The sequence below is a fragment of the Staurois parvus genome, unplaced genomic scaffold, assembly GCF_062004578.1.
Source record: "Staurois parvus isolate SC_StPar_1 unplaced genomic scaffold, SC_StPar_1.0 ptg000257l, whole genome shotgun sequence".
Lineage (NCBI taxonomy): Eukaryota > Metazoa > Chordata > Amphibia > Anura > Ranidae > Staurois > Staurois parvus.
In genome coordinates this window covers 692004-706646 of record NW_028318053.1, presented here as the reverse complement: position 1 = coordinate 706646, position 14643 = coordinate 692004, and the positions used below count along the sequence as shown (strand labels likewise).

The following is a 14643-nucleotide window of genomic DNA, read 5'->3' as shown; positions in this document are numbered from 1 at the left end:
TAAAACTGGAGCACTCAGTCTGGTGCAGCTGTTCATGGTAACCAATCAGCTTCTAACTTCAGCTTGTTCATTTAGGTTCTGGCAATGAAACCTGAAAGCTGATTGATTTCTATGCAGAGTCTCACCAGACTTTGCACTCTTCAGTTTTAGTAAATAACCCTCACTGTCTCTGGCCACTAGACCCAAAAAGAACAATCTTACTTTCATCAGTCCACAAAATGTTGCGCCATTTCTCTTTAGGCCAGTCAATGTGCTCGTTGGCAAATTGTAACCTCTTTTTTTCAACAGTAGGACTTTGCGGGGGCTTTTTGCAGATAGCTTGGCTTCACATAGGCGTCTTCTAATTGTAACAGTACTCACAGGGAACTTTAGACCTTCTTTGATCTTCCTGGAGCTGATTGTTGGCTGAGTCCTTGCCATTTTGGCTATTCTTCTATCCATTTGACTGGTAGTTTTTCGCTTTCTTCCACGTCTTTCAGGTTTTGGTTGCCATTTTAAAGCATTTGCAATCATTTTCTGCACTTCTTTATATGTTTTCCCCTCTCCACTCAACTTTTTAATCAAGGTACGATGTTCTTCTGAACAATGTCTGGAACAACCCATTTTCCTCAGAATTTCAGAGAGAAATGCACTGTAACCAGCATGTACAACATTTGCTGCCTTTCTTCCTTAAATAAGGGCAATAATTGCCGCCTGTTTTTCAAAGAATGAATGACCTCACTAATAAAACTCCACACTGCTATTATTTTGAACATGCCCCTTTCAATTAGTGATTCAATTACACAGAATCAGCAGCATGCATGTCAAGACGGTTGGGTCTGTTGGATTTGTATTACTCTACTACACCTGCTAGTAAATTATTTGCCATGTAGAAATATCGTTTCTACCAAAAACAGTGATTGATCAGGTTAGTGATGCCTGACTGCTATTATTTTGAACACAACTGTATATGTGATTTTGCGCACCCATGCCACCCTGTAGCAGAATTTCTGTTATAGGGCGGACAGGAAGCGGTTACAAAAGTGGTTTGTGTTACGTCGCTGCGTTACTTTAACTGACAATTGCGCGGTCATGCAACACTGCACCCAAATTAAATTTACATTCTTTTTCCCACAAATTGAGCTTTCTTTTGGTGCTATTTGATTGCCTGTGCGTTTATTTTTTGCGCTAGAAAAGAAAAGGCTGACAATTTTGAGAAAAAAAAACAATATTTTGGACTTTTTGCTATAAAACATGTCCAGTAAAAAAATTTTTAAATCAAATTCTGCCAAAATGTATTCTGCGACATGTCTTTGCTAAAAACAATCCCAATACGTGTAAATTAATTGTTTTACGTGAAAGTTGTAGCGTCTACAAATGGCGGGTAAGATACTGGGATTTTTTTTTAATATACTAATAATGGCGGCGATCAGCAATTAATGACAGTGATCAGCGACTTATGGCGGGACTGCAGCGGACATTTTGACACTGGGGGGGGGGATTGACTTGGGGTCAATGACATCCCCAGTGACACCAATACAGTGATCAGTGCACAAAAAAAAACCACTGACACTGTACTAATGGCACGGGGAGGAAGTGGTTAACATTTCTTAGATACTCAAAGGGTTAATTGTGTGAGGGGAGTGTTTTACTAGGGGGCGGGGGTGTATACTTCACGGGAACACACTGATCCCGAGAGATAAACTCTTCTCTCAGGTTCAGCGTGCTCTGAAATGACAGAGAGCAGACTTGCAGTGTAAACACTTCAGCTGTGCTCTCTGTCAGTGATTGCCAGTAATCGCCGGGACCTGGCGGGTAATGACCGGCTGGGACCCAGTAATGGACACCTGCTGCCGCGATCGGTGGGAGGGGTAGTGTGGGCACGTGCCTCTTGCGCCCTCTACCTGTTTTGCCCTCTACCTGTTTAAAAACGACGTTCTGCGCAGAGGTGCCGCCCTACCGCAGTAAAAGCACTGTGGCTGGTCGGCAACCAATTAATGCAGATAGAAAAAAGTCCAAAATGGTGTTTAAACACCTATCTCTTCCAAACTTGACAAACACCTGTGAAAGTGGGTAATAACAAGTATCCACAGATAGCTGTAATACGCGCTCACCTCCTTGCCTCGCCCTGCTAGGGGTCAAAACGTTTTTTGGACCACTACATTGGATCCTCCATGCAAGAGACTCCTCTGCAGTGGTGGCGTTTCCTGGAGACCGGTGACAGGCGGAGGCCCTAGCTACAGATAACTGGCCATATTTTGCGTATCTGCCTGTAGAGGAGTTTTATTACCACTTAGCCTGTCCTTGAGGGGGAGACCACTGTGGAGAGAAGGATGCGATCCCAGAGGAGTCTCTTGCATGGAGGGTGTTTGTCAAGTTTGGAAGAAATAGGTGTTTAAACACCATTTTGGACTTTTTTCTATCTGCATTAAAGGGACATGCGTTGTTCCTGGATTATATATGATTTTTTAATTTTATTTTTATGTGTACACATGCATTTCTGATTGTCCTTATTTGGATACACTGGTTATATTGGTCCCATTTGGACTTTTTTTCATTTACTATCACTTTAGACCCTATTAGGGTCATTCTTTGGGCACTATTATGCATTTGGACTATTTTTGCACACTAATATTATTTATGGATCCCATTGGGATAATTTCACACACTTAGTAGTGTGATTACTTGAGTTCACTTACCTGTTTCTTGATCACATCTTTCTTTTTCACTTATTCCTGATCCTTGAGAGATCATGGTGTATGTTTTGGATTTACAGCCCACAGGCTGTACTTAATAGGAGTAGTCACTATATATTTTGTCATTTTGTTTTATGTCACATATATGCATTTTTGATAAATTTTATATTTTTATGTGCATTTGTATTTTATGCAGTTTTGTTGTTAGCGCTACATCACTTACTTCAGTGTTCATTGTAACAAATGTTCATTAGATCAATGGGTATGTGATTGGATGTTGACAGCTGTACTCATTATAGTGATTTTAGTGTTTAGGTAGGAGTACTTATACGCCTTGCTAGGCATGTAACCCTTCCGCTAGATAATGTGGTAACCCTAAGGGATGTGTTGGATAGGAGAGTTGATGTAGAACTTAAAAAAGATCTACACACTTATCGGTGGGTCATATAGGCCTTCCATAGTATTGGCTGCTATTTCTAAGGCCATGGAGGGTCATAAGTCAGAAATGGTAGTGGAGAATGACCAGGGCAAAGCAAGGTCTTGGCCTTGTTTGCCATCTTGAAGCAAATAGCTTCTTTTTTGCTGGAGGCATCCATTGACCTGATTAAGATGTTGGCCAGGATTTTGCTTAATGCGTTAGCAGCTTGAAGAGTCCTGTGGCTGAAGCCCTCGGTGGTGGACCCAGCATCCCAACAGGGATGTTTGATACCATTGAAGGGCAGTCCCTGTTTGGAAATAAGTTGGATGCAGCCATCGCAAAGGCCACAAGTGGACAATCGGTGTTGATTCCTCAGGATCAGAGGCTCTGCTGCAAACTTCAAGTTGAAGAGACCAACTTCTTCTCTGGGGCAGGAGTCTGAGACGTCTTTCTGACTATCCACCAACGCATAGGGGCTCGGTTATTCAGGTTCCGTCAGGTGTGGGAGTACAGTATAAGGAGCCTTGGGTGAAATCTATTTGCCTCTGTTTTTAGTGCAGAAATCAGGGGCAGGGAGACCAGTGATGGATCTCAGGGGCCGGAAGGACTGATTTTGAATGTCATACAGCCAGCGGATTCCTCAAGGACATGTATTTCCACATGCCGGTAGGTCCAGTCTGTCAGAATTTTCTGTGGTTCATGGTGGGTCAGCTTCACTAGTAGTTTGTATGTCTGCCCACTGTCTGTGGACTGACCACATCGCCCAGAGTGTTCACAAAGATTCTACTGGCCCTGGTGGCATACCTGATGTTGCAATGAATGCAAATATCACTATTTGGATGACATTCTGCTGCTAAATCAAGACAGGGACACGCTTCTGCCACACCAGAAGATAACTTTAATTTGCACACATTGAACTCGCGTCCCTTTCAGATTGGGCTCATGAAACAATGGAGGTCGGAGGACTTTGGAAAGAGGTCCAGATCACATCCCAGATGATAGCAAGTCTGGACTGGTGGTCGAGACAGCAGAATCTCCTACAATACAGTGGCATGTAGTCCATTTGGATGCCAGTGATCACTGGGCCCAGGGCCAATGGCATTCAATGTTGTGAATGTAGTTTCCAACATTGTGGAACTGAGGGCAGCTTTCCAGGGCCTCCTGGTTTTCAAAAGTCTGATTCAGGGTGCACTGTCCAGAGAGAGTTTGGACAACGACGAGTGGGCCCTTTACCGCAAGTCTTTCAGAGCTTAGTGGCATGGGTCTTTCTCCCAGAGATAGACCTGTTTGCCACTCCAAAAAATGCCAAACTGCCACTTTTTTTTTTTTTTCTGCTTAGACTAGTCACCCACAAGCGATGGGGGTATATGCATTGACAGTGGCATGAAATTTCAGGACCATATACGCCTTCTCTCCAACTCTAGTGATCCTCTGCTTTCTCTGCAGAGTGTGTCAGAGGGAGTGACCATTCGGGCAGTGCTGGATGGGGTGAAGAGACCCTGGAACCTGCTGCTCCTCTCGGGCAGTGGCTGCAGGATAAAGAACGTTACACATTCTACCCTAAAAACGGGTGCAACATGTAACATGTTCCGAAAGGTTGACTTATCCTTCAACCCCTTCACTGCCAGGTCTGTATGTCATACAGACCTGACAATGTGGGGTTTTATACACAAACCGCCACTGCCGCCACCAGATTGTGTATAAAATAGACAGGCAGACTGCTGCTTGTCTGGTGGAAGCAGTCGGGGAGCCCAATTGCTTCCACACACCCTGGTAATGGCCCCCCTGTGCACTTCCGCCATATATTCCGGGCTCCGCTTGCCCATCTGTGGGCCCGGGGCCGACATGGTGGGAGCCGGAAGGTGGAGGGGAAAAAGGAGAGCAGACACACAGTGGACATCTTGCTGTGACCCGGAGAGCAACGTACATGACGTCGCTTCCGGGTCACCGCTGTCACTTTCCCCGGCTAGAATACCTGAGCAGAGATGTATTGCAAATTGCAATGCGGTCTGCAGTGCAAAACATCTAGTGAAGCCCAGAGGTAAAAGAGATAAAGTTACACCCAAGCACATAACATCCCCTCTCAAAAAAAATTTGAGCCCCCCCCCCACCCCCACATATGCGCACACACGTACGAACATAAACACACACGTTGGGGGCACCTACGCGTGAAAACATCGATTATGATACACATGTTACATATCGCCACGCAAGCCAGAGTGAGATCAATAATACTACCATTAGACCTCCTTCGTAACACTAAAATGTAGGGGCTTTTAAAGCATTGCCTATAGAAAATATAGGGTACTGAAGTTTGTCGCAATTTCACAGACGAATGCAAATTTAAGGTTTGACATGTTGGGTATTGGTTTACTCAGGGCAACCTTGTCTTTTATATTTTATCAAAAAATGTGAGCAATTTATCACGTTTGCCCAAAAATGTACTTTTGTGTGGGTTTTTCTGAAATTTTGCGTTAGACATTTGTGGTAATATTGTGTGACATAAGAAATTGGAACTACCACTTTTTTCTTCTCTAGGGTGTATGCTTTCAGAAAATATATAATGTTTGGGGGCTTTATATAATCTTCGGCCAAAAATTATTTTTTTAAACATGTATGCAAAAAAAAAATAAATAAAACCGGCTCTGGCAGCGGAGGGGTTAAAGAAACAAAAAATATGAACTATATATGTTGACTGTTTGCCCACCATTTTGGGGTCCACCTTCTGTTGTCGGTTTAGTCTGACATACTGTGTGTGTGTGTATGTATATTTATTTGGATGAAGGCTACTGTGAATTGTCTAGGTCAAATGGTTTTAAATGTATTCCATATTTGTTTTGGTTCCTTACAGGATGGTACCCTGATGCATCAACAAACCCAAAAGTGCATTCAAGCTGAAAGAAACGCTCAAACAGGAAATCCTGAGCCTGTATTAAAGCACTGTTTAGATATCGATATACAGAAATGGTTTTTCCAAGAAAGAAGTTGAAACCGTTGTGGACTGATTTTGCTTCAACAGAAAGGATCATTTGGCAGCTATGTGATGTCACTGACACTTTTTTGTATTGGATTTATGTAGGATGTGCACAATTGTTGAAAACTGCAGTACTTTTCTTTTGAACTGTGCCTTTTTAGAGTAACGGATAATGGAAAACTTCCAGGATTCGAATGCAATCATAGAGATGTGATTTTAAAGGCATAGTCCACCTTTTTGAAAAAAATAATAATAAATGCGCCCATATTGATCGAGAAAAAAAAAGTGCATTTATTATTTTTTTTTCTTGCGTTGGAGCATCTGGAAATCATTGCAAATGCATGGGGATAAAGGAAGTATCAATGAACCACAAGACATCTGTCTGCCACTGTGTTTTTTACATTTACAGATTCCTGTGAATGAATTGCATGACTGTATGTGCAGAGCCATGTACAGCTGTGCCAAAATAAAAAAAAACAACAAAAACATGAGAAGATGCTACAAGGAGAAGAGTCCCTGGATGTTGGGTGGTAGCGGTGGCAGCAGACTGTGGCCATGTTTATGTTATACTGTAAATATGAGTGTAACATGAAAGATGGTAGGAAAGATTACTTTGTATTTTAATGGTGATGGTGTGTAATGAAAAAAAAGCATTTATTTCTCATATAGCATATTTGAAAAGATTGCAACTTAAGGGAAATTGCTGTTTTTAATTCTTTTTAAAATCATGTTTTAATTTTTGTACCAGGATTGTAGATTTTTATTTCTGTAGGTGGAAGTTGACTATATTGAGCCCCTTTTTATTTTAATACTAAAACAAAGCATTATGTTTATCGTTTGTTTCAAAAACTGATGAATCATAAGTGAGTATCACTTATGCAATTATTTAAATGCAAAATAATCACATTTGTGAAAGCTGCTGCAAAAGACCTATAGTTATATTCAATGTAAATTGTCTGCACTTTTCTGTGTGTCCATTTATTTGGCTCTGCTAAATGAAACCTGTAGTGAGAGAATGTGGAGCTTGCCGTTCCTGACCTTTTATGACCATGTCCGTTGCTGTGACTTTCTGTTCAAAAAGTACTGAAGTTAGACAATGGGATAACTAGTTTTTTTTAAGGTGACCATTGGCTCCTCTCATATTTCTTACTATATTTAGTACAAGTTTTAAATGTTTAATATGTGTTTACTTTCTATGGAGAGTTGTTCTAACTTGCACTGCAGAGGTTTCGTAAAGTAAGTCAAAAGTTTAATCCTGAAAATCAATTTTGCACTACAAAATTGCATATGGCCAGAATATAGAGTACGGCTGTGGGTAGAGGAAACCTGTCAGGGTAGAAATGCTGTATGTTCTTTTCTTTTTGGACATTTTCAGGTGCGGAGCTTTAAGTGCCAATGTCAGAATAATGACCATGGACTGTATAAGTTCATGTTACAATTATCATAGTAGTGTGTTTAATTCATCTATTTATCGTGTCAGATGTTGGAGAGTTTCAAAATGTGTACACGTTTTTGTGAAATTTACCTTTTTTTTTTTGCACACAATCTTTGTGTAAATGTGTGTGCATGTGTGTGTATATAAATATATATATACACATACATACATACATTGCATGCATACATACATAGCTCAATATAAATGAGTACACTCCAACAGATTTGTCAGAAAACATTTACTTTCAGAAGCAACATTTTCTATGGGACACTATACTACAAAATACTCCCATAAATGCGGGGCAGTGATTGCAAGCAAGATTTGTTAATTTGCACACACAAAGTATTTTTCCTAACAAATTCATTCAAGACCATGTTGCAAAAATGAATACACCCCAATGAAAGTCTTTGAAGCAAAGCTAAACAAAATCCTAATTTACAAGAATTTAACTACAGGCAAGTCTAATTATTCATTAAACAGGTTTCTAGCAGACAGTTGATTATAGAAGAGCGTTACTTAACAAAGAAAACCCCTTCCCAGTTCATGCTGTCAACAATGGCACCACATGGAAGAGACATGTCACAATGCCTGAGAAAGAAAATAATTTCTTTACACAGCAGAGAGAAATACATCTAGTATCTGCAAGAAGATCAGCAAAGATTTACTTAGTCAGAATACTGTAGAAAAAGTGATACAAAAATTTAACAAATATGGAACTGCAATCATCTCACAGGCTGTCCATGGACGTTAACACCTTGACAGGAGTGTCTTTTGATAAGGGTTGAAGAAAATCGCTATGTAGGTTCACTGCAACTAGCTAAAGAAGTAGAAAGTAAAACTGGAGTGATTGTTTTCTGTGCCAGAGGAATGGCATGCATGGGTGTCATCCATGAAGGAAGCCTCTCCTAAAGCCCATGCACAAAAAAGCCCACCTAGAATTTGCCAGAGCCCATTCTGAAAAAGAGGAGAACTGGGATTCTACACTGGAGAGATGAGACCAAGATAAATGTTTTTGGAAAAATGCATGGTGCCTACAGTGAAACAGTGGTGGCAGTGTCCTCCTTCTGTGGAGCTGCATGAGTGCTACTGATGTCGGGGAGCTGCATTTTATTGATGGTATCATTAATTCACAGATGTACTGTGAATCTAGAGATTGAAAGAGAAGATGCTACCATCTCTCCGTGCCCTTGGTCGTCATGCACTTTTCCTACATGACAATGATCCAAAACGCATCTAAGGCCACTGTTGCATTTATGAAGAAAAACAGGTTGACAGTGATTCAGTGGCCAAGTACGTCTCTTGATCTGAACCCAATCGAACATCTATGGGGAATTCTGAGGAGACAAGCTGAGCATCACTCTCCATCCAGCATCCAGGCTCTAAAAGGTAATTCTTGAAGAATGGAAAAAGATCGATTTTGCAATATGTTGCCAACTTGTTCATTTCATGCCTAGAAGACTTCTTGTTGTCCTTACAAATCATGGAGGTCATACAAAATACTAGATGGAGGAGTTTTTGTGCAATGTATTCATTTTTGCATCAACTATCTTGAGTAAAACTAAAGATTAAAGATCTAAGTTTTATTATTGCCCTTACTTTCATGTAATAAGCTAAACAAATTTTCTGTAAAGCTCAGTTTTATCAATTTTGGAAATTGTTCTTGTGTTCATTGAGATATTGATTAAAATCTTACTTTCCAAAAGGGGTGTGCTAAAATATACTGAGCACTGTATATATACACACAGTGGGGAAAATAATTATTTGATCCCTTGCAGATTTTGTAAGTTTGCCCACTTACAAAGAAATGAGGTCTATAATTATTATCATAGGTGTATTTTAAATGATAGAGACAGAATATCAACCAAAAATCCAGAAAAAACACGATACGAATGTTATAAATTGAGTTGCAGTTCAGTGAGCTTTTACTCATCAAGTATTTGATTCCCTACCAACCAACAATAATTCTGGCTCCCGCAGACAGGACTGATCTGTGTACCACATGAGCACATAGCCAGTACATTTAAGAAGGTGCTCCTAACAATAACTCGTTATGTGTATAAAAGACACCTGTCCACAGAATGTTTCTTCCATTCAAAATTCACCATCATGGGCAAGACTAAAGAGCTGTCAAAGGACGCCAGGGACAAGATTGTAGACCTGCACAAGGCTGTAATGGGCTTACAAGACCATGAGCAAAAAGCTTGGTGAGAAGGAGACAACTGGTAAAGCAATTATTCGCAAATGGAACAAGTACAAAATCACAATCAATTGTTCTTGGTTTGGAGCTCCATGCAAGATTTTGCTTCCTAGAGTAAGGATAATGATGAGAAAAGTGAGAGATCAGCCCAAAACTACACAGGAGGAGCTTGTGAATGATCTCAAGGCAGTTGAGACCATAGCCACTAGATAAACCATTGGTAACACAATACGCCACCATGGATTGAACTCCTGCAGGACCCTCAAGGTCCCCTTCCTCGAGAAGGCACATGTACAGGCCTGTGAGAAGTTTACAAATGAACGTCTAAATGATTCCAAGAAGGATTGGGAAAAAATGCTGTGGTCAGATGAGACCAAAAATCTCTTTGGAATTAACTTGACTCACCGTGTTTGGAGGAACAGTCACGGAGGTGGAAACATTATGCTTTGGGGCTCTTTCGCTGCTAAAGGTACAGGCTGACTTTGTCGCTTTGAGTGGCCAGTGCACTGGGCCATGTATTGTGAAATCTTGGATTGGAACCTTCTTCCCTCAGCCAGAAAACTGAAGATGGGTCTTCCAGCATGACAATGACCCAAAATATACCACCAAGGCACCAAAGGAGTGACTCAAGAAGAAGCACATTAAGGTGCGTGTGCATGAAGTGGCGTAGCCAGTCTCCAGACCTTATTCTTATAGAAAATTTATGAAGGGAGCTGAAACTTTGAGTTGCCAAGCGACAGGCAAGAAACCTTAAGGATTTAGATGAGATCTGTAAAGTTGAGTGAACCTAAATCGCTCCTGAGATGTATGCAAACCTGGTAACCAAGTACAAGAAACATCTGTGCTTGCCAACAAGAGTTTTTTTCCACCAAGTACTAAGTCATGTTTTGCTTAGGGACCAAATACTTATTTTACTCACTGAACGCCAACTCAATTTACAACATTTGTATCATTAGTTTTTTCTGGATTTTTGGTTGACATTCTGTCTCTCATTTAAAGTACACCTACAATAAAAATTATAGATCCTTTATTTCTAATATGTTAGGAACGCAAGGATGCTCCATTGTTTGAATTTCAGTCCTCTGTAGGTTGCTTATTTTCATTTTGATCAAAGACATCCCAAAATAAAAGTGAAAAAATTATGCAGCAGCCTAGTCTTCTGTCTTTTTTTTTTTATGTAGTCTTGTATTAAACTCTCCATTATCTTACCGATTATAGACTAATATGTCTGTACTTTACTTGGTAAAGACTTTGATCCTTTTTTAACCACTGCAATACCAGGCACTTTCACCGTCTTCTTACCCAATTTTCACCTTTCAGCGCTGTCGCTTTTTGACATTTGCGCAGTCATACAGTGGTTACCCATATTACATTTTTAACATTTTTTCCACACAAAAACCCAGTGGTGATTAAATACTTAAAAATATGTTTTTCTAAATAAATGAAAAAAGCGTTTTTGTTTCTGTTATGCAATATTGCAAATAATCTTCATAAATGTAGGCTAAAATGTATTCTCCTACCTTTTTTTTTTGGTGTAAATAACCTAATAACACCAGGAAAGTATGGAGATTCCCCAAATTACCTCTTTTTGGAAAGTAGACAGTTCAAGGTATTTTGTTGTTTGTTTTTTGTTTTTTAAGTTGTAATCTTTTTGCTAAATGTTTTAATTGTGTAATTTTTAAATTACCTTTTTTTTGTTTGCAATATATTATTTTTTTAAATACTGTCAACAGTGCAGTATAACGTCATCATATGCCTGGTGTGGCGGCAATCGGACAGTTGACTGCTGGCAGTATGTAAAATAAATACATTTTTAATCTTTCAATTTTTTTAAATATTTTTAATTCCTTTTTTTTTCTATGATTGTTTTTTAACATACTGTGACCAGAACCATACAGTGTTACAGTACTACAGTACTACTCTGGGAAAGTGATTTATTCATTTATTTATTTACACACTATGATTGCTTATAACACTGAAATTCACTAATATAAGCAATCATTTTTACTGAATTAAATCAATTCATTCAATGTTTAGCTGTGCCCAATCACAGCTAATCACAACAGTAATCACACGGTACAGGTGGGCTGTGTCCCTCTCTGTACCATATGGTCACTTTGACCAATCACAGAGGTCAACACAATATTACACAATGGATGTCATGAATGAATGCCAGTTGCTAGTACCATGTGACCTGCTGTGACCAATCACTGCAGGTCACATGACAGTTGTATACAATGGATAGCTTCCTTTCATGCCATCCATTGTATACAAGTGTGTCTAATTGTGAATGGTCACAGTGATCACATGCACAGGCTGGGCCAATCACAGCCCATCTGTGTCATGTGATTAGCCAATCACAGCTAATCACAACAAAAAACCTGAATTAATCGATTTCATTCAGTTAAATGTTTGCTTATGGCAAAGAAATTCTTTGCTATAAGCAATCAAATTGTGTAAAAAAGAAATACTGATCACTTCCCCAAAGTAGTACAGTGTAATATGAAAAAAAACTTAAATAAAAAATATTTTAAAAAATTATTTATTTTTTTGTACTGTCACCAGTCAGTGTCCCTGATCACCGCCACACCAGTTATATTATGACGATGTACTGCACTGGTGACATCATGTAAAAAAAAAAAACAATTGTGAAAAATTTTTTCATTTCATTTTCCAAAAAATTATGATAAAAAAAATTACAACTTCAAAAAACTCGCCATGCCTCTTAAGGAATATGTTGGACTGTCTACTTTGCAAAAAGGGGTCATTTGGGGGATATCTGTACTGTTCTAACATGTTTGGGCCTCAAGAAATTAGATTGGCTGTCAGTACTTCAGGATTGATACATTTTCAGATATATCCCATAGTTTGTGAACTCTATAACTTTCCTACAGACTAAATAATAAATACTGATTTGGGTTATTTTCACCAAAGAAATGTAGTAGAATACATCTTGGCCTAAATTTATGAAGAACAATTATTTGCAAACTTTTGTAACACAAACCAAGAAATGTTTTTTTTTTTTTCAACATTTTTGGTCTTTTTTTGTTAATTTAGCAACAAATAAAAACCACAGTGGTGATTAAATACCACCAAAAGAAAGCTCTAGTTGTGTGAACAAAACGATAAAATTTTAGTTTGAATGACAATTGCGCGGCCATGCAACACTGTACCCAAAGTGTGAGAACGCTGAAAGCTGAAAATTGGCCTGGGCAAGTGCCCGGTATTGAAGTGGTTAAGATATAATAACATTTACTGCCTTGTTTCTAACTCTCTGCTTGCTTGCGTGAGCTCATGTTCCTGTGTAATTAAGTTTCTATATTCATATTGACAATACTGCCTCCAAAACCTTTTTTACACTCTTACCAGATTTAAAGATTTTAGTCATGCCTTTCCTTTCCTTTCGTCGAGACTTACAGGTGTATTTAGTTCCTCAAATCTTTACTGCTATGTTGTCCTCTAAAATTCTACATTGTGCAATCAAGAGGACCATCCTACTGGGGATCTCCCTAGTAATGCGCTCATGTATTCTTATGTACAGCAAGCACATCTTTCTAAGACAAATCGTTGGGGTCAAGATACACAATATTTACTTCACAAGTATGTCTCACATTCTTGCCAAAATATCTGCTATCCCTTTTGGCAATAGAACCAGGTACCCACCTCACCTCCATTCCCAAATAGGCATTTTACACTGTGCCAACAAGGTGTCAATGGCTCTTGTATCATTCCTTTTGTAGTTGCCTTGCTACATAAGTTCATTTTTTTCAAACAACAGAAAAAAAAGTCAATAGAAAATCACCATATATACAGAATCCTATGCCCATAATTGATCTTCAAGAAGGCAGAAAAAAAAACCTCTAGAAGGTTAACTACATTTTTTCAGTATTTTGACTTGACATAAAAGTGCAGATAGGGACTCTGACTTTCCTCACAAGCATACAGCTTGTTCCTAGGAAAGTATTAAATCATGCATATCAGACATTTAGCTAGGAAACGGATTTCTGGGAGATAAACACTATTTCTGTCATCTGGTTCCCTTTAATATTAATTAACACAGAAAAGTGACTAATGTGTACACAACATTAAACACTTCTAAACGTTCCTTGGCACATACATTTTTAGGGTAAAGAAACATACTTGCTGAGAACCTATGCTCTGAAATGAAGGATAAGTGATAATTGAAGTATAAAGAAAGTTTACATGCCTAGGTTTTGTGTAAATGAAAAATGAAAAAACTGTACATTCATTGAGGTTTTTGTTAATTTGCTGAATTTAACAGTGAAAGTTGATTCTGTTTATATGTTGGGTGTTTTATCAGTTATGTAATGGATTTACCATAATTTTAACAAACTAATGTAATGCCAATTTTCTATAAGTTAATAAAATAAAGTAATTTTTCATTTTGAAGTGTGATTATGCTGAGCAGCTCAAAGGCCCTAAAATATGTTTTTCCCTTTAACCATGTTGACATACTGAATAAAAGATACAGTTGTGTTGCATACAGCTGCTTTAACTATCACAAAGGTCTTCACAACAAATGGTGTACCACCCGAAATTTATATGGCCATATTTAAAATAATTTTTCTTTTATGAGAGTACTCCACGGGAGCATTAATATTAGTTTACGTTGCCCTTAACCCTATAGGGCCAGTGAATAGATAATCATTGCTCTTACAGCCCCTGTTCCATACCTATGATTCTTATACAGTCTAAGGGAATGAACAGTAAGTATAGTCATACAATTTTCCAGTTTTCTGGCAATGCCCTCTGGGGACACACATGGCATGGAAAGGAGAAAAAAAAAAAAGACACGGGTGGGGAATGCACACACAGAATCAATTTTATTGTCCAACATAAACCACCTATATTTAAAAAAAAAATAAATGAAAGGATGTTGGAAAGGAAGGCTTGATCTAATATCCCATAGTTACCTGTGCGGTT

General features: G+C 38.8%; 1 protein-coding gene across 1 annotated transcript in view; it reads left to right on the top strand.

Annotated features, from left to right (window-relative positions):
- Positions 1–14109, top strand: part of GALNT12 (polypeptide N-acetylgalactosaminyltransferase 12) — a 138972-nt gene extending 124863 nt beyond the window's left edge. Inside the window, exon 10 of the mRNA XM_089681039.1 lies at positions 5945–14109. Within this exon, the coding sequence (XP_089537165.1) occupies positions 5945–6082 (138 nt within the window). The 3' untranslated portion in view covers positions 6083–14109. The remainder of the gene's footprint in view (positions 1–5944) is intronic.
- Positions 14110–14643: the final 534 nt, after the last annotated feature.